The sequence below is a fragment of the Cynoglossus semilaevis genome, chromosome 8 (genome assembly GCF_000523025.1).
Source record: "Cynoglossus semilaevis isolate Cse_v1.0 chromosome 8, Cse_v1.0, whole genome shotgun sequence".
Classification (NCBI taxonomy): domain Eukaryota; kingdom Metazoa; phylum Chordata; class Actinopteri; order Pleuronectiformes; family Cynoglossidae; genus Cynoglossus; species Cynoglossus semilaevis.
In genome coordinates this window covers 25,057,865-25,081,262 of record NC_024314.1, presented here as the reverse complement: position 1 = coordinate 25,081,262, position 23,398 = coordinate 25,057,865, and the positions used below count along the sequence as shown (strand labels likewise).

Genomic DNA, 23,398 nt, shown 5'->3' with positions numbered 1-23,398 from the left:
CAAGAAGGTCGTGAGTTTCCACTCCACTGACTGGCCCTGTGCACCCAGATGAAAAAAACATTATATGCTGCACTTCCACCCACAAAAATCCAATCACTCATCAAAAATGTTTTTCTAAGCAATTTCACCATGCCTCCATTACATCTACTCTAAACTAATTGGATCTATTGGAGTACGGCATCGATCAGCGAGGTTCTATTGTTCATGCAACAAAGGGCGTACACAAAGAGGCATGCGTTCAACACATGCACAACTGGACAACATTTCACGTTTGGGGGGTTAGCACAAAGAGTGTATTATTACACCGATGACATGCCACTTTAAACTGATCCAATTTTCTAAACAAGTGGAAACTGCAGAAATCATTCCTAGCTCTGAGAAATGAGAGATTGTCGCTTTGTCAGGACACACGTTCTCAGCTATCCTGGGGTTTACGGTCCAGTAATGGCCCCCTGGTGGCACTCACCACTGTGTGTGTGTGTGTGTGGGCGCTCATTTGCCAGATAATGGGAGGCCTGCTGCAAGTCCATGGAGGACCAGCGTCTGGCTGAGCTGTGATGGGCAGCCTGGCAATTTTGCTCCAGGCCTCGTCTTTAGCCACAAGACGCACACGCACAACTGTGTCTGGGGTACACGGCTAACCACAAACACACACGTACACAATCCTGATTGACAGATCACGCTGAGTTACAAGCTGTCACTCACACTTACGAAAGTTGTTCTCTCACTCTCCACCTATCTCTCTCTCTCTCACACACATATACACACATCACTGCTATATGTAGCTGTTATATGTAAGAAGACATCAAACCTGGGACTTGGCTGGAAGCAGGATTTAAACTTACTTTACTCACTTCTGAACAATGTAACATGCTAACAGGTAGCCTAATTAGCCTAGGATTAGCACAAAAAAACAACAAGTTAGCTTAATGTTTACAGGAAACGGGTGCTTCAGAGGGCGACCACCAGGATTGGGTTGAATTCATCAACAGGATTTATCATTTTTATTTATCAAAAGAATAATAGGTTTTTTCACTTTTTCCTAGGACACAGATGGCGCCACTGGCCAAATTATCCTACGTCTTTATGTAGGTTTTATCAGCACAATTTTGTGTGGAAGCTAGGAGCTGCTCATGGCATCTACTGCTGGTATAGGCTGAGTACCATCCTGAAATCACACCAAGTAAAATGTCTTAGACATTTAAGGAGCTACTGAAGATCACACTAAGCTAACCATTACAGTGACATTTCGTCCAAATTTGCCCTAAGCTCTGCATTTTGAATCAATACCAAATTCATTGATGCAAAAAAAAGAAATCTGCTTTGTAAAAATTCTCGAAGCAGAGCAGCTAACACACTCTCAGAGTTTTAATTAAACACAGAGCAGGGCAGTTGGTGTGCAGTCTAACAGGTGCACATTTAGCTAACACGATGGATGCACTCCAGCCAGTTCCATTTTGGGACTGTCATGTCGTAAAGACTACAGAATCAGCAGCTCTGGAGCAGTTAGCAGCTTCAGTGAACAGTAATGCAAAGCTCCCTCGCCTTACACTTGACAGAGTGTTAGATAAAGACCCAGGAGATGGCCCGCCAGGATTTAGTAGTACACGATTAAATGCCACAGAGGCCGCGGCAAGGCAAGTTTGAGCTGTGTCAGGAATTTTAAAAAAATTAAAAAAAACTAAGACAGGCTTTTAACCAAAGAAAACGTGACAAACCTTTTGTGGTGATCTGGACGTAGGAGCCGGGGACTGAGACCTCATGTTCTTGGCCGAGGAGCCTGCTGAAAACCAGGGCAGAGGAGAAAGAGGAGAAGGTGCAATCAAATTAGAGGTGTATTTCCCCTTTGTGGACCAGGATGCCTCAGCATGAGTCATTTAAAAATAAACAGCCTTAAAGCATCAATGGGGAAAAAAAATGCTGATGTGCTGTGAACGCTTAAGGCTGCTTTAAGCTGTTTCTACATCGAACAGCTGTTGCTGCTCTATGCAACAAGGACAAGAAAAAGAGTTTTCGGGTGAGAAGAAAACGTTCCATCTGCTCCGAACGCTGCTGGGCAGTGCACTACATCACAGAGCAGTGGGGGAGAAGTCAAATATGTTGGATCTGTAAATAAGTAAATAACAAAACCACAGTTTGAGTGGATGTTGGGGAAAATCTGCTGCTGAAATGCAGCGGCATACGCTTCTTTGTGGGGTGGAAATGGGAGAAAAAGCACAGAATACAAATCCTGGGTAATGACTGGAATATCTGTTGGGATTGATTTCGGTTTTCTCTCAAAGCAGTCGACATTAAAATGTGTGTGACCAGCAGAGGGGAAGGGAAGGTAGGCAGAGAGCTTCAGATGGGAAGTTGCCAAGGAGAGGCGAGGGAGAGAGAGCACCAGGTGTCAAAAGTCAGAGAGGAAAATTAGTACCATCCTTCATCAGGCTATTCATTTTGACAGGCCAGTTTACCTGAGTACGGAGGCCTGGGAGGCACAGGAGGGCCTGGCAATTTGCCAACAGAGTCAGAGAAGAACGCAGCGCCTTCTCTGACGCTGTCTAGGCTCCAGCTACTGGGGGTGGGTTTCACTTCATGGTACACGGGCACATCACAGATCACAGCACAGGTCATGGAGGAACAAACAGGGACAATGAAAACAGTGGACACATGCATTTGGAATGGATTCAAATAAAAAGTGAAAAAAACTATGGTTTTTAAACAATTGAAATTATAAAGATGATTCATTCACAGGCAAGATGTGAATGAATTATAATATATCACAGACCTATAACCAAGATAATTCATTATTAATTGGGATAAACACAAAATATGCAGTCATTATTAATTGGGATAAACACAAAATTCCTAAATATGCACAAAAAAAAATACTATTTGTGTTTATGTAACAGTTGTTGTTTTTTTACAACTGTTTTTATTTTAGTTAGTAGTATTGTGTTTATGTAACAGTTGTTGTTTTTAACAACTGTTTTTGTTTGTTACTTATTCAAAGGATGGAATTATTGATAAGAAGAATAATCATAAAAATATGAAAAACTATTATTGATAAGAAGAATAATCATAAAAATATGAAAGTCAAAAGAGTCAAAAGTCTGCCAAATATATTTAGTGGACATAAGTCACTACTGTGCAACTTGACATGACATGACTTTAAAAAGTTTCCAGATTTTCTGTCGAGTCCTTGGTCTCAGTTTAATTGTCAGTATGTTACAGTCTGGTGTGTGAGATGGTATTTTGAGCTGAAAGGGGTTTTGAAACAAACAGTTTTCCCACAGTATGTGTAAATTACAACGCATGGATCAACTGTATTTGAGCAACGAGAGGGCGGAATTATTGGAGAAACAGTGCACATTGTTCGATACAATGCCATAAAATTTTTAATCAGAATAACTTCACAATTTCATTCATGTGAGAAAAGCATTAATCGCGGAAAAGTAAAAATGGTAAAAGGATTAGGGATTGTTTAATAACACTTGATGGGCTAAAATCTAATCTAACACAGAACAAGATGAAACTAAACTTTGAATACGCTCGACTAACAATGTCATTTATTTTCATCCTGATGTGATTATTTAGGCACAGCTTTTTTTTTTTTTTTTTCAGGAGCCTTAGGAACAGAGCAGGTCTGAAAAATCCACAGTATTATTCTCCTGTCCCAGTGTCTCCTTCTGCTCTAATATATTCTGCCATGCTTGAGTGTTTTAATCCAATGGAGGACTCATTCATCCAGCTCGTCCTCCTCCCTATGCAGATTTAATCACACTATAACACCTTGGCCTGACACACACTTCAACTCCCGTCATAATTATTATGGCTTCGATGGGGCTTTGTCCCGCTGACATTAATAAACTCTATATTGTTTTGGTGCCGCGATTCAAAATATCTAATGCTGTCATTTTCATCGGGGAGACAGTCTCATAGATTTATGGCGTTAATTTGTTGACTTTTGCCTCCCATTAAACGACTAACTGTCAGGGACGAGGCACTGATGTGCAGCGCTTTCGCTCGTTACCGCAACGGGTCAAGCGGCGGCGGTGTCATTCGGTGGCACACAATGTTGTCCATTGCCGTTTAAAAGTTTAATGCACTCTGTCAAGAGCTTAAATATGCCGTCCACGGAGAAGAAATACACACAAAACTGCACTCGCACACTCGGTGTGAACACGTTGTCTGATAAACAGGTCTCACAATATATCGGTAAATAAATATGTGTTGCAGTAACAGTGACCTCAAGACACATTATTTCTGTATGTATATATGTATATGTGGACTATATTTTTCACGTCATTAGGAAAAAACACAAGACGGTGTCATATTTAACAACTTGTACTCGGTAATAAGAGTTGCAGGTTCAAGCCTGAAGATGTGAGGATTCACACTCACAGCCAGTCACAGTTTTGGTGTAAATTCTCACACCTCTCATCATTGTCATATGCACAATGGTGTGATGTCACCATATTGTGGCGGTTCATCTGCCTCTCACTGCATTATTTACCGATCACCCTGGAATGATTTGTGTCTTTTCCGCGTGTCGCGAGGAAGCTATCACATCCACACACTTCTCACGTTATTTTGAGCTGCTCTTCCGCACGCACCCGTTAATTACTCCACAAACTGCCTGGAAAGCTGCTTCTCTTTAGTTGCTGAGAGCAACAATGGGAGAAGGAGAAAAAAGAAAAATTCACTGCTCATTCCAACTCCAGAGTTTTGCTGAAATTTGGAAAAAAAGTAATAAAACTGTTGGGCTGTGCGTTGTGATTACACACAGGGGACCAGCTCCAGCTCTCAATTCAAGGATATATTCTTCCTAGAAAGTACTGAAAATATAAAGCCTGTCAAAAACTGCTGAGCAAATGATAACCTGGGGGGTTTTACTAGATAATACACATTCACATACTGCATGAATGTCTCTCATGTTCATTAGCTCCGCAGGGTTTATTTTTTTTTGCTTTTGTAATGCAAGGTTAGATGAAATACTACAATATAGAATGATTGTCTGTGTTAGAAGTCATAGCCTAACCTGTGCGTGTCTGCGGAAGTATTTGAGTGTACTCTCGGAGTTCCTTGAAGCAGCTGTGAGGTGACAGACAACTCTATGTACTACACTGGTTCAAGCACATGTAAGTCATAGCTACAGCTAACCAAAAGAAGCTAATTTTCTGCTAGGAATTGCATATAGCAAAAGTATACCTCCTTTCAGCTCGCTAGCTTTAGGCTGCTATCTGTTTACATTAGCGGTTAGCAAACTAGACAGAGATGAGAGATAGATGTTACACATTTTTCTTTCTGTTTATTTTCTGTGCATTTTAATGCATGGAATCGTATCATAGAGTTAGCGTGTTAGCTCCTTTTAGCTAATTCCTGTAAATGTATGGAAAACTATTTTCCTATGTTTTGTAGCTTACATTTTTTAAAAACTGTTAGCTGAATATGATAAATGTGGTTTTTTTTAGCCATGCCTGAATTACTCCATAGTTCACTTTTTTTTTTTTAATTTTTTTTAAAACCAGAGTGCAGTCAGGAATATGTGCATGCGGGATCAGGTCAGACTTAGTTCCTTATCAAGGTGCCCCCTCCTCCCACACACACACACACACTCACCTTCCCAGCCCTTGTGGATTTCATTCTACACCCTGAGTTATTTTTTCAAACATTCAACAAGAAGTATGACTATCACAGCTGGGGTGTAATGGAACGGTAAATAAATACCCATAAATCCAGGTGACACAATGAGACCAGTATGAAAAACTAACATTGAGTTGAAGTTATATTATATTATTATCAAATGCTGATATTAATCATTTGCAGGAGACATTTGGAGTCATGGAAAAAACAAAGACAATGAGGTCAGTGAATGTAAAATAAAAAATAAAGTGTAAAATGTGTTACCTTTATCTGGTGCCGAGAGGTTAGGGTCACTCCTTGGCAAAGTGGAATCACCTATCTGATGAGGGGGCGCTCTCTGCACACGAGAGAAAATGTCCACATTACTGTCACATACATTACATACAGGCGAGGGTAATAGAAGGTCAATAGCAGCTCCGAAGCATGAAGGGGTAAATGACTATGGGATGGTGAAAAATAAATATCATGTGGAGTTTTCTTTTTTTTTTGCACCCTTCAGAAAATTCAATATGCAGAGGGAGATACAGACAGAAGATAGAGGGAGGGGGGAAGAGAGAGAGAGAGAGAGAGAGAGAGAGTGGTGGACGCCTAATGACCACCAGGTCCTGCAGTAGAAGATGTGTGTAGCCGGTGACACCCTCTCTGCCCCTCCATCCTCAAAGATTTACTAACAAGTTGGCCCTTTTTTTTTAACTGAGCTACTCTAATTAGAAACCCTGTAGTAATCAATGACTTCAGTGGTCAATAGTCCATTAACGGCGGCCCGTGCTTCACTGTTGTCAGGTTGGAATAATTATGGGGATCCAGCAACGTCAATTTATCTGTTGACTTCAACCGCCTCCTGTCGCGCTGTCACTGAGCGGATGAGGAAAAAAAAAAAAAAGCGAGAGGAGAGCGGTGCCAGGAGTTTTGACAGCCAGAGATGTACAGCTCCGACTAGTGACCACGATATTATTCTGCTACAATCAATCACACACACACACACACACACTCTCTCTCTCTCTCTTCTAATGCCCGGGATGAAGTGTGTGTTAATGAGTACTGCCCTTCAGCTGGAGGAGAGCCTGCAGTGTCATTTTGTACTTGTTCCAAATTAGCCTGTTGTATATAAGCAGCGTCTGTGGCGTTTTTAACGAAAACGTGACATTTCTTTGACAATTTCTTTTTTTTTAGCTTCAGAGGATCCTTCTATCACGTAACATTTGAAGAGTCTGAGTAGAGAGAGAGAAGAGGCTAAAGAAGAGGCGGCAGAGGTGAAGATGCTGAGATTTTCGCTGGCAGTGAAAACGAGCCAATCAGAGGGACAGTTAACAGGGAACGGATGAGTCATCGAATCCACGGGATGAACCCGGCTGACTGAATCATCATTTCCGGCCCATGACGGGATTCCAAAATTGTGAGACTTAAATAACGATCAGTGTTTCACACTACTATATACTTATATTCATTTCGACAAAGATTTGATTTTTATTTAATTTTATTTGAGTGTCCAGAGAAATTCTGTCCCTTCGAAAGATATAGTTGGTGACCCTGATTTAAAGATACAGTGAGGAAGGTGTGGTTAAGACACTTTAGACTTGCTAACACATTGTTTCCCAAAGACTGGGTCGCAACCCTCAAGTGGGTCGCGAGAGTTTTTTGGGGTCTTTTCGCATCATGTTTTCCAGGAGTTTATGAATAATGTCTATTGACTCGGGTTGCGGAGGTTTGTGACTTTTAAAATATGGGTCTCCATAAAAAACGTTTTGGAAACACGGTGTTAACAGACAGGAGGATTAGAGAGAGAGATGTATGGATGAAGTGAAAGAAGACGGGAGATGGTTGGTGTTGTGGTAGAAGGGGCAAAAAATAGGGGGAGTTGGAGGTAAATGGTTCACCTGGAGTAGGAACCATGTGTGGATTAATGACATAAAGTACTTCCAAAGAGAGCTGAGCAAAACAAAAAATAAATAAATAAAAATAATGTTGAATATGACCTTGGAGAGAGAACTAATTTCTCAACTCCAATGCCATGTTCCAACTTTCAGAAAAAAAAAGAAACAAAAATAAACCAAAAACAAAAATCAATGTTTTATTTGGTGTTTTTCCAAATCAAACAAAATCAGACTTGGATGAGGTTTTGAGATTTTGCAGAGAGAATAGAAAAGGGTACAGAGACAATTCTACATAATTGGTGATCACTAAAAAAAAAAACATGTTTTGTGTGTAAACTGTATGTTACCTGTGTGGGGTCCAGGGGGTTTGGAAAGATGGCGCTGACCGGCCGCTCTCTGGGAGATAAACACGTGTTTTCTCTGGAATGCTTGTGTTTCTCAGCCATTTGTGGTGAACCTGAAGCATTCAGCGTGACAAAGCGCAGTGTTAAAACACTGAGCAGAGCCCACACACACACAGCAGTGTGTGCAAAAACACATAATAGACCAAATAAAAGCAAGTCGCTTGACCGTTAGCCACAAATCCTGGCCACAAATCAGGAAGGACCAATTTCTTTTTTTCTTTCTTTTTCATTCCCACTTTCTTAAAGCCTCGACAGCATTCTTTTCCCGGCCTTACTAGCTAACACCACACCGTGATAAATGACCTGCCCTGTTCAACACACAAATGCGCTCCAATGCACAGGCTCCCTACTCCATCACTTCCTCTACTACAGCAGACAGCTAAAAGAAAAAAAAAAACAGGAAAAACTTAACACCAGGAACATTTGAAAATAACATGTTCTGACTCATTAGCCACTGTTAAAGGCCCTTAGAAAACATCAAATGAATCTGGCCTTGTTTGCTCATTCAAATAACATTTGCACTTTCAATTATTCTCCAGGGTGAATTCCTGCCAGTAAAAACGTGGGAAGCCACAATCCACAAATGTGTTTAATTTTGGGTTGTTTTTTTTTTTTTGTGTCAAAATAAATAAAACATGAAAAACATCAGTACACTGTATAACAACTATTCTGAGAGTGCAATTAAATTAATGATCATTATTATCAGTAATATAGATAATAACAACGGAAATATTATTATTAATATCAATTAATCATATATATAGTGTACATATATGTGACATAACATTACTTTTCTATTCGCTTTAAATCCGTTCTCTGGTTACACAACAATTTTGTTGTCATCTCTCGTCACTCTCCCTCTTTTCTTCCACTGGCTCCATGTTTCTTTCAGCAGCAGTTGTCCCCATGTCTCGGCCCATTCCATTTTTCATCCTGGCTCATTGCTTATTCCCTCTATTTTTCACTCACTAACTTTCTATTCAGGCCTGTCCCTTATTTTTTTTCCCCCTCACTTGTTTCCAATCTCAGTCTACTACATGCCCCTGCAGCTGTCGTCTAACCTCCTCACTTTTCTGCCCGTTTCCTCCAAAGAAGACTTTCCAAATTCGAACACTTGCTCAAAGCTGTCCCCGATGTTTCACTGCTGTGCAGCTCGGCCAGTTATGGAATTTTATCCCAATGGGATCATAATTTACAAAATACACAATAGATGTTGTAAATAAACAGAATAATAATATCATTCCTGTAGTTCTTACCTCTGGCACTAGAGGGCGCTGAGCTGGTAACATTGGGCGAGGCAGAATGATTGGAGCTGAGGCTTGAGGTAGATGGGCTGGGCTGTGAAAACACAAAGTTTAATGTCATCGACAGAACGGTTCAGTTATTTTAACAACATTAACATAATGAATTATGAGAAAATGAATAAAATCAACAGGGCGACAGCTGTGTGATGTCATCAGTTTGAAGCCCATGAATATACTCTTGTGCCTTTGTGAGACTAAAGGCCATGTTTGGTTAAAGAGTTGCTAGGCAACAGAGTCCTCGATGTACTTTATAGTAAAACGATGTCTTCAGAAAATTGTTTATCATCATAAAGTAACAGGGTTTTCTTGTACATACGCTTGGCTACAAAATGACAGCAAACAACTCCATGAATATATAGGAACACGCTGAGATAACAAGGTGACGGTGCATTTTGACTCTGAGCTGAGACTCTCTCTGTTGAATTCACTGTATGAAAAAGGCAACACACTTCAAAACGAAGTGAAGTGAGCCAAGTAAGGGTCAAAAGGCTAAATGCTACTGTTCTGGAAGGTTCCTGGATCTGCAGCTTCACTGGCAGCAGGTGTGTGTTTAAAGATGGAGTAGAAAAAAAAGAAACATCCATTCGATGTTGGTGAGTAGTGATGGTTTATATCTCAGCCAAAAAGGGCTGAGATATCTAAGTCTGGTGCCACCTACAGTTACTACTGAAAAAAGAACAGGAACATGTGGGCGAAGGTTGGAAACTAGATTTGTCTCTGTATGTGTAATAATAATAATGAATTGTAATAATATAATATATTTGTAATATAATCATATATAGAATATATTTTTTTATATATTTTTTTGTAAATTCACAACTGTCCTTTGAGTTAAAGATGCAAAATAAAATTTTTGAGAATTTTATTTGGCTAAACAAAAATTGACTTGACTTGAGTGGACATGGCCATACTTGACTTGATTTAAATTTTTATTTTATTTTTTCATCATTACTTTTGAGGAAATATGATTTTTTCCTGAAAGTATTTAGCTGGTTGTGCAACAGAAAAGGTCACTGTCTCAAATCCCCCCCTCCCCCCTCAAAATAACAACAGTATAACCAAATTAATTACAGTTACTGAGAATATATTTCCTCTTAACAACCATCAATCTCTTCTGTGCCTCATATATTTTCCTCTACATTCTGTGACTCCAGGTCTGCCAGGTGCAGGGCGCAGCCTGCCAGCAGTTGTCAGCAGGTTTCTGAATGGGCTTAATCCAGTTTAGATTATTGCTGGACTCTCGCAGACTCCCTGGGCGGACAACAGCAGGAACTGTTGTCTTTATTTGATATAATCACAACAATTTGCTTGGCAAGACAAAGCTCCGAGCAAACAGAGAGCAACACAGAGACAAACGGAGCCAGAGGTGAGGAGAAAATAAAGCTAGAACGGCGGCTGGGTGGATTAAAAGTATTTTAAGTGAACTCTGCAGAGAGCAGGAGGGCAAACGTTTGGAATGTAGACTCAATCTTCGACTTAAGGAGCCTCTGTTTGGCTGTTTGGCGAGGCTCCGAAGATTAAATGTCTGTGTGTACGAGAGGGAGTGCGGGAGGATACCTGCATGTTGAAGACTTCGTCGGAGCTCTCTGATTGGCCCGTGATGTTGCTGACCTCATTGGAAGCTTGGGACGACAGAGAGGACGAGGAGTAGCGGTTCACCGCCGGGTAGCTGGAGGAACTGAGGGCAGGGAACAGACAGAGACACAAAGTTAAAAATGGACATTAGTAAAGACAGCCGCGTGACACGATTATCTGTGGGTGTAAAAACGAGGGGAATGAGAAACGTTTTACATCCTCACAGGAAAATATTGTAATTTTTCCTTTTTTTTTCTATTTAAAAAAAGACATTCACAAGGCAAGGACGAATTTCCCTGTGTCTAAACTTGTTATTAACTTTAGATATTATGGAGCCAGGCTTGAGGACATTTCTCAGAAAAGTAATTTAGTTTAAATGTAGGCATTTGTTCGAAGGAGAAAAGCACTGAGACAGTTCAACTTTCTCCATTGAAGAAATATTTTCTTGTAATAAAAGTATGAGGCATATTTAGATGTAATTGTGCGAAAATATGCAACAATCTTGATTCTGGTATCAGTACCGATGATTTGGTTAAATACTAGACTCTTGCCACCATATACCATATATATATATATATATAGAGAGAGAGAGGGATTACTGTACAGTATATATATAAAATCTATATAAGCTCTGCTCACTTTCTGGAAATTTTGCTTTTTTAACAATGCAACTATGTTTTATTTCTTCTTCTTTATTCTATTTTTTATTTATTTCATTTGAAGGTTTATTGATTATGATTGTTTTTTTGTGCCTTCCAGTCCATGACACATTTTTTTGAAGCCCAACCTAAAGAAGTCGCTGCATTGGTATTCAGTAGTGGTACACAAGTACACAAATGTTAAAACTCCTACTCGCGTCTTCTTCTTCTGTTTGAACCAATGTTTAAAAAGGTTCAAAATCTACACAACAACATAGAAAAAAAAGGAAAGAATCTTATAATTTGGAACCAAGCTGAACAGGACACAAACTAAAGGTGAAGTGAGTCCTCACTCTCTCCTGAGTTGACCTGTCACTTGTAGTTAAGACACTGGATAAGAAACTTTGAAAATGTCAGGAGAGACTTTGGAGAACGTGACATCTGGCTGGTGAGTGTAAAAGCCCTGATGATAACTTATTTATTCCCTGTGAATTCTTTGGAGTTGTTTTTACACCAGCGTGGAATCTGACATTAACCAGAGTTGGCAGGAATCTCCAAAGTAAATCCTGTAGACATCTGTGTTCACACACACAGCCATGTCACACGGTCTCTGGAGAGTTCAGTGCATGTCTGAATTATTTCTGGGCTTGTTTTTTTTTTCTTTTCTTTCACTCACCGAGGATCCAGCGTGAGCAGATAAGAAGTCAGGTAGGACGGGAACAAGATGAACACAGACAACAGAGAGAGAGAGAGAGAGAATGTCAGATTGGAAGATTCAGCAATCGCAGAATTTCATAAAAAAAAGTATTTGTCTGGCAAAAGGTCACAGTCTAAAAAAGGAACCAAACGCAAAGTGCTTTTAAAGGAAGGTTAAGGCAAAAGTGTATAATGGGTACATTTTGTGAGAAAAGTACAAAAAAAATAAAAATTAAACTCCGTAAGCAAAAACTCCAAATGTCACTCGGTGACTGAGGTGATGTTTGTCCGTGTCCCTCTGCGCCCCCTGGGTGCAGGTTGAGGAGAGAAGAATGTCGCGAATGGACAGAGCCTTAGGGTCAGTGAACACATCATAATGTACGGCCCACACCACATCGGTGTGTCTGCTGACCCAGCAGCAGGCACACAGAGACATCCCTGAGGTGTCGGCCAAAGTGTCCACAACTGCAGTGTATGTCCAGATGGAGGCGCACAGGTGAGGAATGAGAACGGAGTGAAGGCAAAGACCCTGGTCTTCAAGGTGAGAAGCAGAGCATAAAGAAAAATAAATAATAACAGTACAGAAAACTGTGGGTGAAATCCAGGGTCTGGGATGACGCAGAAAAAACACTTCACCTGAAGTAAAGAAATAAAAACTAGATCCAGCCAGAGAGTTTGCAAAGGCTGCAGGAAACATTTGTCTTTGGGTATATTAGGAAGGAAAAAAAAATGAAAAAAGAAAAAAAATATATATATAAGACACACATATACATATATAAATATATGTATATATATATATACAGTACATGCATATATATAAGACACACATATATAAATATATGTATGTACAGTATATGCATATGTATGATACACACATATATAAATATATGTACAGTATATAGAGTATATGCATATATATAAGACACATATATAAATATATGCATATATATGACATATAAATTTATGTACATATATACAGTATATGCATATATATATTACACACATATATAAATATATGCATATATACGCATACACACATTTTTATATTTACATATATATTACCTCAAAAGACAAACTTTTGTTAACTTTTCTAAGTAGTGCAGTTCTGTGTTTTGCACCATCTAACTAACATAATTCTACATAAAAAGGTCACCTGCGTCTGGTTACTCCTCTGCCACCATCTGGGCTGATAATGCTTGGAATGGAGTTTCTGCACGGGCGTGGACTTCCGTTGGTGAAGTGCACCGGGCTGGCCCGCACGTACGCCGGAAACTCCTGGGGTTAAGAATGTACATGAATTAATGCTTAATCACTGCAGTGCAGCATGAGGTCGGTACACCATCTCCAATTAACCAGCACATTCCATCACTAAAGACCACTAATCTTTTTCTAAAAAAAAAAATAAATAAAAAATCAGCTCGTTTATATATATATTGTACCAGCAACAGTTCTGACTTTGGCAATTTGCTCTGGTAAAACACTGTGGGAAATAACAACACTTGCTGTTTCTGCTCCCTCACCTGCTCTGACCTGAGGACCTTGAGAATAAATGGACTTAGGTATGAACAGAATCCTGAACAGTCATTACACATACTGGGCGAAGCAGGAGTCCAAGGGGTCAGAGGGGCCACGTAAATCCAATAAAACCATAATGAAGAGACAAAAACACGGGTGGAAGGAACCTGAAAGAGGCGAAAAGTGTATCAAAGCCAAAATGAAACAAGAATCAATACAATTTGACAAAATAGAGGCATTAAAATTAGCAACATGAATACCGTATTTTCCGGACTATAAGTCGATCCGGAGTATAAGTCGCACCAGCCAGATAGAGTGCCCTCTAGTGGTTGTCAGTGTGATAATATTTAAAAATGTGAAATTATATATTATATATATAAATATATATGTATATAATATATATATACATATAGGTTTATTTATACATGTATGTGTGCATATATATATATAAATATGATTATGAATATATTTGTATATATTTATTATATATTTCTAAATATATAAATACATACATATATAAAGAGAGCGAGAGAGAAAAAGAGAAGGAATGTTTAAAGGATGTGTTAGCTGCAGTAAAATTACAAATTAGTGGTGCGACAAATATCATTAACTTAAATATGAATGACTACTGCAGAGGAAAATACTGTTTATTTCATTGACAGCCGACCCTTAAATTACCACTACACATTACTCTGCTTTAACTCAGACAACAGTTGAGAACTGATGATCATTGAACATTTAATTTAGATGAAATAAAATCTAAATAGTACAGCAGTCTTTATCACCCGCTGCTAAACGAAGTGAATTCATAAGCGTGGGACAAATTAAAGGAAGATTATTCAGCCGCAGATCAACACCACTGCAGAGAAAATCAGGCAGGTGACCTTGCACAATTAAATACCAACGTAAGCAGTACACTCCAACAGTATCTGTGCATTTCTCACCAGGTTGGCTGTTAGATATTTCTTTAGGTTTAAATAGCTCTAGATGGGAACAGACAGTTTGCTGTGCCGACAGTACACGCCACATTTATTTCTGTTTTTCTTTGCAGACCTGTTCGAACATGAGCTCCCTCAAACGCCCGATCTTGTCTCCATCCTCGGGGTGATTCATAATGTAGTCCTTCACGAAGAAGGCCTGTGAGGAGGCAAAATGGAGAACATCTGTTATACACACACACACACACACACACACGTGGAGCTGTAGCTGTGGCACTTTCTGCAGTGCAGTGTTATCTGAATCCCAGCTGGGCTGACACAGTACATTTACAGCACAAAACTTTTTCTTTTTTTCTTTTCCATTTCCCTTCTGTTAATTACACACAAGAGGTGTTTATGAACAAACTGAACAAACAAGTAAACAGAGGAATTTAACTCCCAAAGCAAACAAACTGCCAGATGCCTGGACAGGTGTACAGACACAGACAGAACTTCTAAGAAGAAAGACATTTCTTTTTTTTTACCTTTAAACTTTTTTTTTTTTCCCAGTTTACTCAGTTCTATTTTTTCTTGTTTCTGATCAGGCTGCTTCCAAAGAACATCATCTTTCTCACGTTTTTTTTTTCCACAGCTTTCATCAGTCAAAAAGGCAAAAAGGATGAGATTGGGTAAGAACAAATCAGCCTTTTTTAAGAGAAAAATAAAATTACACCAGTTACTGGTGTAACGTGTTTTTTTTTTTTCATATTTTACCACAAATGTCTTTGAAATGTGCAAAATGTTTTTCTCCATCTTCATCATTAAAATCCATGACAAGAGAGAGTTGCCTTCAAATACTTTGCACAGTAAATACAAAAGGAAAAGAATAAAAAGTAAAGAAAAAAACTGGCAAAAAATGATCTTCACAATCATTCTTCACCAAGGACACGGTCGTCTGTCTACAAAGACCATTTTTAGAAAAGAAAGACGCGCACACACACACACACACTTAGATTCCACTGACTAAGTGCATTCAGTTACACTCAATGAAATAAGTCCCATTATGATTCCAGACAAACATCCCCAGATGGAAACCTTCAATTAAAAAAGCATAAATTAGTATGCACTCTCTATAATATCATGTTCTCTCACCTTATTAAATCTGTCAAAGTACATTCAAAGTATTATATAACACTGCCAACTTCTTCGTAGTCGCTTCAGAACACGGTACACGTGTGCAGTGACGTCAGGGTCGGAGAAAATGCATTTGCGTTTTTTTTTTTTTTTTGACCTGAAAGATTCCATCAACGAAAAAAGTAATCAATGATCGTCCGTGATAATGAATGATGGAAATCTCTGGCAGGGCTGTGGGGAGTGAGACCTCGCCGCAGTGTGACTCAGTAAATCATTAGAAAAGTCCAATTAGAGTTAAAGAGCAGAGGGGAGGGCAAATAAATCAGACAGCGCCTCCTCCCCCCCACCCTCTCCTCTGCAGGGTTTTTAACTTTTAACCAATTAATCTAAATATCAACGATGGGAAAAAAAAAATTAAAAATCCAGGCATCAGTTTCAGAGTAAACCAGCCGCGACTGTCGATTGCAATGACACCGGGAAAAAAAAAATGCAGGGATTTATGGACGATGTCTGTGCGGGACTGCAGGTGGTTTTCTAAAAAGAGAAATGACGATTATTAAGAGCTGCAATGTGTCTGCCCCAGAAATGGATCCATCTGAGGTCGCCATTTGGTGAATAATTAATAATAAAAAAAAGGAGAAATTAAAAATGTAGCTTTCTGCTATAAGTTCAGCTAAGAAAGATTCAACCAAGTCACAACCCCTGACAAAAATTATCTGTTGCAAAAAGTAATTCCGCAAACCTCCAGATAATCGTCTCTCTTAAGGTTTTTTTATTTTATTTTTTTTTACTATGGATCTGTTCCTTCAGTTAACTTCACAGCTTTTTTTAAAAAATAAAAATTAAATTGACTTTTTTTCATTTAAGTAATTCCGCAAACCTCCAGATAATCATCTCTCTTAAGTTTTTTTTATTTTTTTTTTTTACTATGGCTCTGTTCCTTCAGTTAACTTTACAGCTTTTTTTAAAAAATAAAAATGAAATTGACATTTTTTTCATTCACTTCTAAAATTATTCCTAGTTGTAGATACACAGATTATTTCTAGAATATTATACCAAATCTAATGGTCTCCAATAAATTCACTTTTTAAGCCGATCTTTTACTTTTGTTTCTGTATATTTTCCGTGGTCCTAAACTTCGTTTTTTTTTTTTTTTTTACACAATCGCAGCTATTTCTCTAAAACATTATTACAGTGCATACAAATCCCTTGAAGTCTCCCACTGTGGCACAATTAAAAAAAATTAATAAATTGAAATTTTTTTTTTCTTTCTTCCTTCATCCCTACCCCTAAGAGGGACCCGGCCCCCATTTTGAGAACCACTGTTATAAGGTTAGTACATATGAAAGACAAACCCCAATGCAATCATTTTTTTAACCTTTAAAGCAAAGGATCTCAAAAGGTGGCGCTGACCTCTATGGGTAGGTAGAGGATACTGCAGGTGGGTCCTGAGATTTTTGTTTTTTATTGTAAATGTATTTACATTTTCTTCTAAAAGGAGCTAAAATATATATATATATATATATATATATATTTAGTAGACGGTTCCTGCGCTAACCCATCATAAATGTCAGGGTCATTAAAGACCTCCTGGATTAGAACATTCAGAATTCCATATCCATCACTGGTTTCAATGATTCCACGCACCTTAGATTGATCACCATGTATCTTAGTTAAATATGTATTTATGTATGTAACTCGTAAAAAAAAAAAAAAAAACACTCCGCCTATACTTTAAAAGTAAAGCACACACTCTGGATGATTCCAGTTCATTTTTTTCCAACCACACAAACAGCAGAAAGCGCTTCATTAACCCTCACCTCTGTGGCTTTATCAAGCATCCTACAAACCTTAATCAGCCACTCCACCACAGACGCATGCTCTCTCACACAAACCCAATAAACACTGGCTTCTCTCACACACACACACACAAACATGGACACACACTGACATGGAACGTTCACCCCACATATGCACTCACGGCGCAAATAAAAATGTGGTTGCTATGCGACTAAGCGCTCGTGGCTGTGAGTCCACTCTGATATGAGGGGGGGGGAGAAAACTCTTGAGGAGATCTTTGCTCGTCTTTTTCCTTCAAACCTTCTTGTCCTCGATGGGAAATTGCACTGTACTGTACTGTTACCGTGCAATTGTCGCCCATCAGGGTGAAGCAGCGGAAAGTGTGTGTCAGTGGGATTGAACCGCTGCCTCTTGACTGTACACTGTAATATACAGGCCGTGTAGCCCCTCCCACCTCATACTGTCAACCATCCATCTCTCCTTCTACCCTCCTGCCCCTGCTATATTTGTCACATCCATTCTCCTGTGAATCCATCAACCCCCAACCTCCATCACCATCCATCTTATGTTCTTCCTCCATATCCATCCATCTATCCATACAACCAACCATCCATCAACCATCCATCCATCTCATTTTCTTCCTCCATATCTATTCATTCAACCAACCACCCCCCCAACCAACCATCCTATATTCTTCCTCCATATCTATTCATTCAACCAACCACCCACCCATCCAACCATCCTATATTCTTCCTCCATATCGATCCATCTATCCATTCAACCAACCATCCATCCAACCATCCTATATTCTTCCTCCATATTCAACCATCCATCCATCATATTTTCTTCCTCCATATCCATCCATCTATCCATTCAACCAACCATCCATCCAACCATCCATCATATTGTCTTCCTCCATATTCATCCAACCGTCATCCATCCATCTCATTTTCTTCCTCCATATCTATCCATCCATCCAAACATCGATCCATCATATTTTGTTCCTCCATATGCATCATCCATCCAACCATCCATCTCATTTTCTTCCTCCATATCCATCCATCCATTCAACCAACCATCCATCCATCATATTTTGTTCCTCCATATATCATCCATCCATCTCATTTTCTTCCTCCATATCCATCCATCCATCCATCCATCTCATGTTTTCCTCCATATCCATCCATCCATCCATCCATCTCATTTTGTTCCTCCATATCTATCATCCATCCATCCACCCATCCATCCATTCATCCAACCATCCATCCATCCATTTCTCTCCCCCCTCTACCATCCTCCCACCTCCTCCTCCACCCAGTCGTTCTTACCTCTTGGTAGCGGGCCAGCCCCCCGTTGACGGCGGCGTCGATGACCCCGTTCAGGCACATGGTCAGCGGGTTGATGTTCTGCATCTGCCGGCTCTGACACTGCGTGATCAGTGTGCGTAGCTGCATGTTTTTGTTCTCGATCACTTCTATGGCGTTCTCCAGCGGGCTCACCTCCACCTGTGGTGGGTGAGGTTTTGAGAGAAAAAAAAAAAAATTTAAAGAGAGAGTCTTATTATGGATGTGAATCAGTCTTGAGCTAACTTACTTTTATTTGCACCGAAAAGACCATGAAAATGTAATAATCAGGTGACAAGTAATCAGTTCTTCTCCCAGGATTTTTTTTAGGTTGTAAATGTTTGCTGAATAAATTAGACTGCCATTGAATTATTTTAATTTAGTTAAATAAAAACGAAAATGGATTGTAAAGATCATTTATTGCAGTTTTTTCTTTACTTTTTATTCTTTTCCTTCAGTATTTACTCTGCAAAGTATTTGAAGGCAAAGAGAAAAAGGAGCAAATACTGCTTACATAATGGCTCCGTAATAGTTTGGGGTTGTATTTTTTGCAGGTTGGGATTGTAACATACAACACACACTTTTTATTCCATTTTCTTTTTTTTTGCAAAAAATCTCACCACATCCCAAACTTGTGGCCCGTGGGCCAAATATCGCGTCATTCTATGCCATTCTAATCCTCATCAATGCTGCAGCCACTTTTTTTTAGACACATCCTACTTTTTATGACTAACAATATGGCTATTTAACTTGATTTCAATATTTATTTTATTTTTTATTTTTTAATGGTGAACAAATCTGTTCAAATTTTTCATTTCTGTTTAAATCATTGTCAGTACCAGACTTTTTGACTGACAACTTTGACCCCTGGTCTAAAGTTTAGACCTAGCAGCAACACTGTGTTAATAAGTCATTTATAAAATACTACATTTTACAATGTTGTTCTCACGCCTGGAAACACCTTTTACATACCTTCAATAGAACAAATCAGATGAACTAAAACAGCTAATATAACTTGAATTATTTTGGTTATTTTTGCACACTTACTGCCTCCCTCCACAGATGAAAGTTTCATCCTCCTGCTAATAGAGCTTTTGCCACCTGTATTATTTCATAGGCTATTGCACTGTAAAATAATCACACAAAAGCACCAACTTTGCGTACTACAATTTCACACGGCACGCTCAGCAGCCGTGCACCGAGGAGTAACGCTCTTAAACAAACAGAAACCAGCAGCGCAGCCTGTTTTGCATAAGGCGACCAGAACTGTTTTCTTTAGTCCTTGAAGGTGTGAATGATCTCAGACAGCGATTTAAGGTTAAAATGTGGACTGGGAGAAAAACATTCAATACAAATTTCCATTAATAAAAAAATAAAAAAAACAACTATAGGTTTGCCAATGACATTTAAAGCAACACCGTAGCTCTCTGTTGTAGGAAATTCAATCTGAGTCCAATATCCTCAGACTCATGACCTGGGCTATTAATGTTGTTTAATGTAATGACCGAGATCAATACCAGGGTATTGGTTGGCCACACTCTAGATTGTATCTGTAGATAGTGTATTACAGTCTCTCTCTCTCTCTCTCTCTCTCTCTCTCTGTTGCAGTTTTTTCGTGGTCACACTCACCACCTCTCTCTTCTCCACCTCAAACCAGCGGGAGATGCCGGGAAGACTCTGGACCAGAGTCAGCGTTGTCCTCTCCACCCACAGGCTCTGCAGAGACACAAGACATCGTCCTGAATTATATATAATACCAGCAACTGCACGGTGGCAAAACCACACCAAACCTAATGACGAAGCCTGAGATACTTTGAAGAGCAGCCGCTGTCAAAAAACACCCACTTTCACATGGAGGTCAGGTGTCACGTCTTACATCATCACGCTGCATCACTCAAGGCGCAGCACTTACCTTGTCAGTTAACATGCTCGTCAATGCCGACATCCCACAAGGTCATTCTGTCAGTGTATAAACTACACCGACTCTCACATTCACTGCAGGCCGTTAGCGTCAACGTTCGGCCGCCCAGCATTTACATTCATTTAACTCCACTGTCTTCCTGAGTAGAGGTGTTGAATTGAGCGGGTATGGACTCGCTCCACACCGTTACACGGCCCCAGGCAGGTTTACATTATCACTAGGATTCCATCCCAGGGAAGCTGAGACCTGTGCGACCTTTGACCTCCTGGAGGTAGGCTCTGTTAAAACTGCAGCTCAGAGTTGAAGGAGGGAAAAAAAACACCACTTCTTTCCCAAGGCAGTGTTTCTGCATTAGCTGCTCCTGCCTTTATCCACTTTATTACCCAGGGTGCAATAAGTGAAACAAGTCCAGCACTTTTTTATGTGGACTACACTCACTATTACAGCCTAATGTGGAGCTAATGATTTTGAAATCAATCTTAATGATTGTGTAATGTTATATAAAACCCCTGTAATGTGTTACATGATACAGATGGAATGAGCAGCAGCGGTGCGAGTGAACCGCCTAGAGGTCTAGAATCATAACTGCATTATTGTTATAATTACAGTAAAATAACTTGAAAAACAAATCAATAAGTTATCCACTGTGTAATAATGTTACATAGTATATAAATATATATGTACACATATATACATACATGTACACACATGTAAGCTATATAATCTAGATGTTTACATTTATATGTTTAAATATATCTATGTATGTACATATATAAATATGAAATATGTATATTAATACATATATTTGATAAGGATAATCAAACATTAAGAAATAGCTTTGTATAAAATTATGATTTTTGTAAAAATTGTTTTACCATAAACAGTAAAAAATTGATATAAATATATGTATACATACATACATACATAGACATAACATTCATACATACATAAACATATACATACATGTACATATATAAGGTATATATAATCTATATGTGTACATTTATATGTTCAAATGTATCTTTATATGTACATTGCATGGATACAGACATGTACATATATAAATATATATATTATATATTTATACATATACACTCTATATATTTGAAACTGTATTGTTTTTTGTTGTGATTTTTTTTCTGTCTATTAAAAGTAAAAAATTAATAATAAAAACACATCTATTTCTCATGTGTCTAAAGACTTTCTTTCCTTCCTGACTGCGTTCATCTGTCTGTGTCCCGGTGATCAGTACCACAGCACTGATACAACAGAGCTGCCTTTAACATTGGCCGGCAGTGTCTTGCCCAAGGACACTCCAGCAGAGCAGATAAGTGCTGACATGCATTATCGATCCACTGTCCTTAGTTGAGAAGAAAAAAAATACTTTAGTTTTACTTCACAACCTTTTTGCCCTTTATTGATTTTTAGACTTTTCTAAGCACAGAAACACCACCAGGTCACTAAGAGTATCACCGTTACAGGAGAGAAAGACAAAAAAATTAATTAAAAATAAATATGTTTTTCTAGTTTTACACAGAAACCTACCAGTTACAGAGAGGGGCTTCACATTACACGTTAATGACAACCCTGTCTGTTTGGGCTGCAGACTGTTATTACCACACACATTACTCCACCACACGGGGGCCCGAGACAAACAGCCTTCATGGAAATTTGTCCGTGATTAAATTTGGTCGAATAGCTTTGATGGAAATGAGATGGAAAGATGGCGTCTGTATGTGTGTGTGTGTGTTAACTCTGAATATTGATGAGTACAATAGCTGGGCCCATAAGGTGTGTGTGTGTGTGTGTGTGTGTGAGCAGCCCATTGAGTTTGCACATGCTTGGTCTGTGAAGACTTCTCTTTGTCGTCGTACACAGTGAGGACCGGATTTTCGGTGTATAATTACCAATGTGAGAAGATAATTAGTATTTGCACACAGGCTAATACCAGGTTTACTCAGTCACTACCTACAGGCTTATCATCAAGGAGGTGGGAAAAAAAGAGAGAAAATTAAGAGGTTTCAAAATCGGTTTGGCACCAGAAGTATGGTACTGTAATTTTGGGCATAATGTTGAAATCTTATTGAGCAACATTAATGAAGCGTCATGTTATTGCTACTCATTAGGCAGTAGCAAAAAAACAAACAAAAACTAAACTAAATCAGATTTATTTTTATTATAGGAATTCAGGAAAATTAAATTATGGTGAAGAAAGAAAAAAAAATTGTGACGAAATTAAATTATGTCTGTGTTCTTGATGCAAAATAAAAATAGCTGAATAAATACCAAAAATGTCCACAAGGAGGTAGATTTCTGTATCACTCTCTTTTTTTAACGTTTGGGAATAAGGATCATAGTAATGATGCTTGCAATTAGAACAGCATCTTCCTGCAAAGCAGTAGTTCAAATAGTGGGGCGGGCCCCCCAGGACGGGCCCCCCAGGACGGGCGCAGTGACGTGCCAGGTGAGGGCGTGAGGGGCTTACAATCGAATATGACACGCGGGACATAAGTGTCACCACTGCTGTAATGCTTGAATGATAACAAGCCTCCAGTCACTAGGTGGCAGCAACTCATATGGTGGTTTGTACAGCTCAGGTTCTCAATAGTATTTCAATTCGCGGTGGTGTGGGTCGAAGGGTGTGGGGGG

The 23,398-nt window shown here is 39.1% G+C and overlaps 1 protein-coding gene across 1 annotated transcript in view; it reads right to left on the bottom strand.

The window, feature by feature from the left end:
* dock4b (dedicator of cytokinesis 4b) overlaps window positions 1–23,398 on the bottom strand; it is a 133,733-nt gene that overhangs the window by 15,892 nt on the left and 94,443 nt on the right. The window contains exons 41-50 of the mRNA XM_017034035.2: window positions 20,458–20,544; window positions 18,814–18,990; window positions 14,667–14,771; window positions 13,273–13,394; window positions 10,768–10,879; window positions 9,163–9,244; window positions 7,850–7,959; window positions 5,893–5,965; window positions 2,457–2,573; window positions 1,719–1,780 (exon numbers count right to left, since the gene is read on the bottom strand). Of these exons, the coding sequence (XP_016889524.1) occupies window positions 1,719–1,780; window positions 2,457–2,573; window positions 5,893–5,965; window positions 7,850–7,959; window positions 9,163–9,244; window positions 10,768–10,879; window positions 13,273–13,394; window positions 14,667–14,771; window positions 18,814–18,990; window positions 20,458–20,544 (1,047 nt within the window). The remainder of the gene's footprint in view (window positions 1–1,718; window positions 1,781–2,456; window positions 2,574–5,892; window positions 5,966–7,849; window positions 7,960–9,162; window positions 9,245–10,767; window positions 10,880–13,272; window positions 13,395–14,666; window positions 14,772–18,813; window positions 18,991–20,457; window positions 20,545–23,398) is intronic.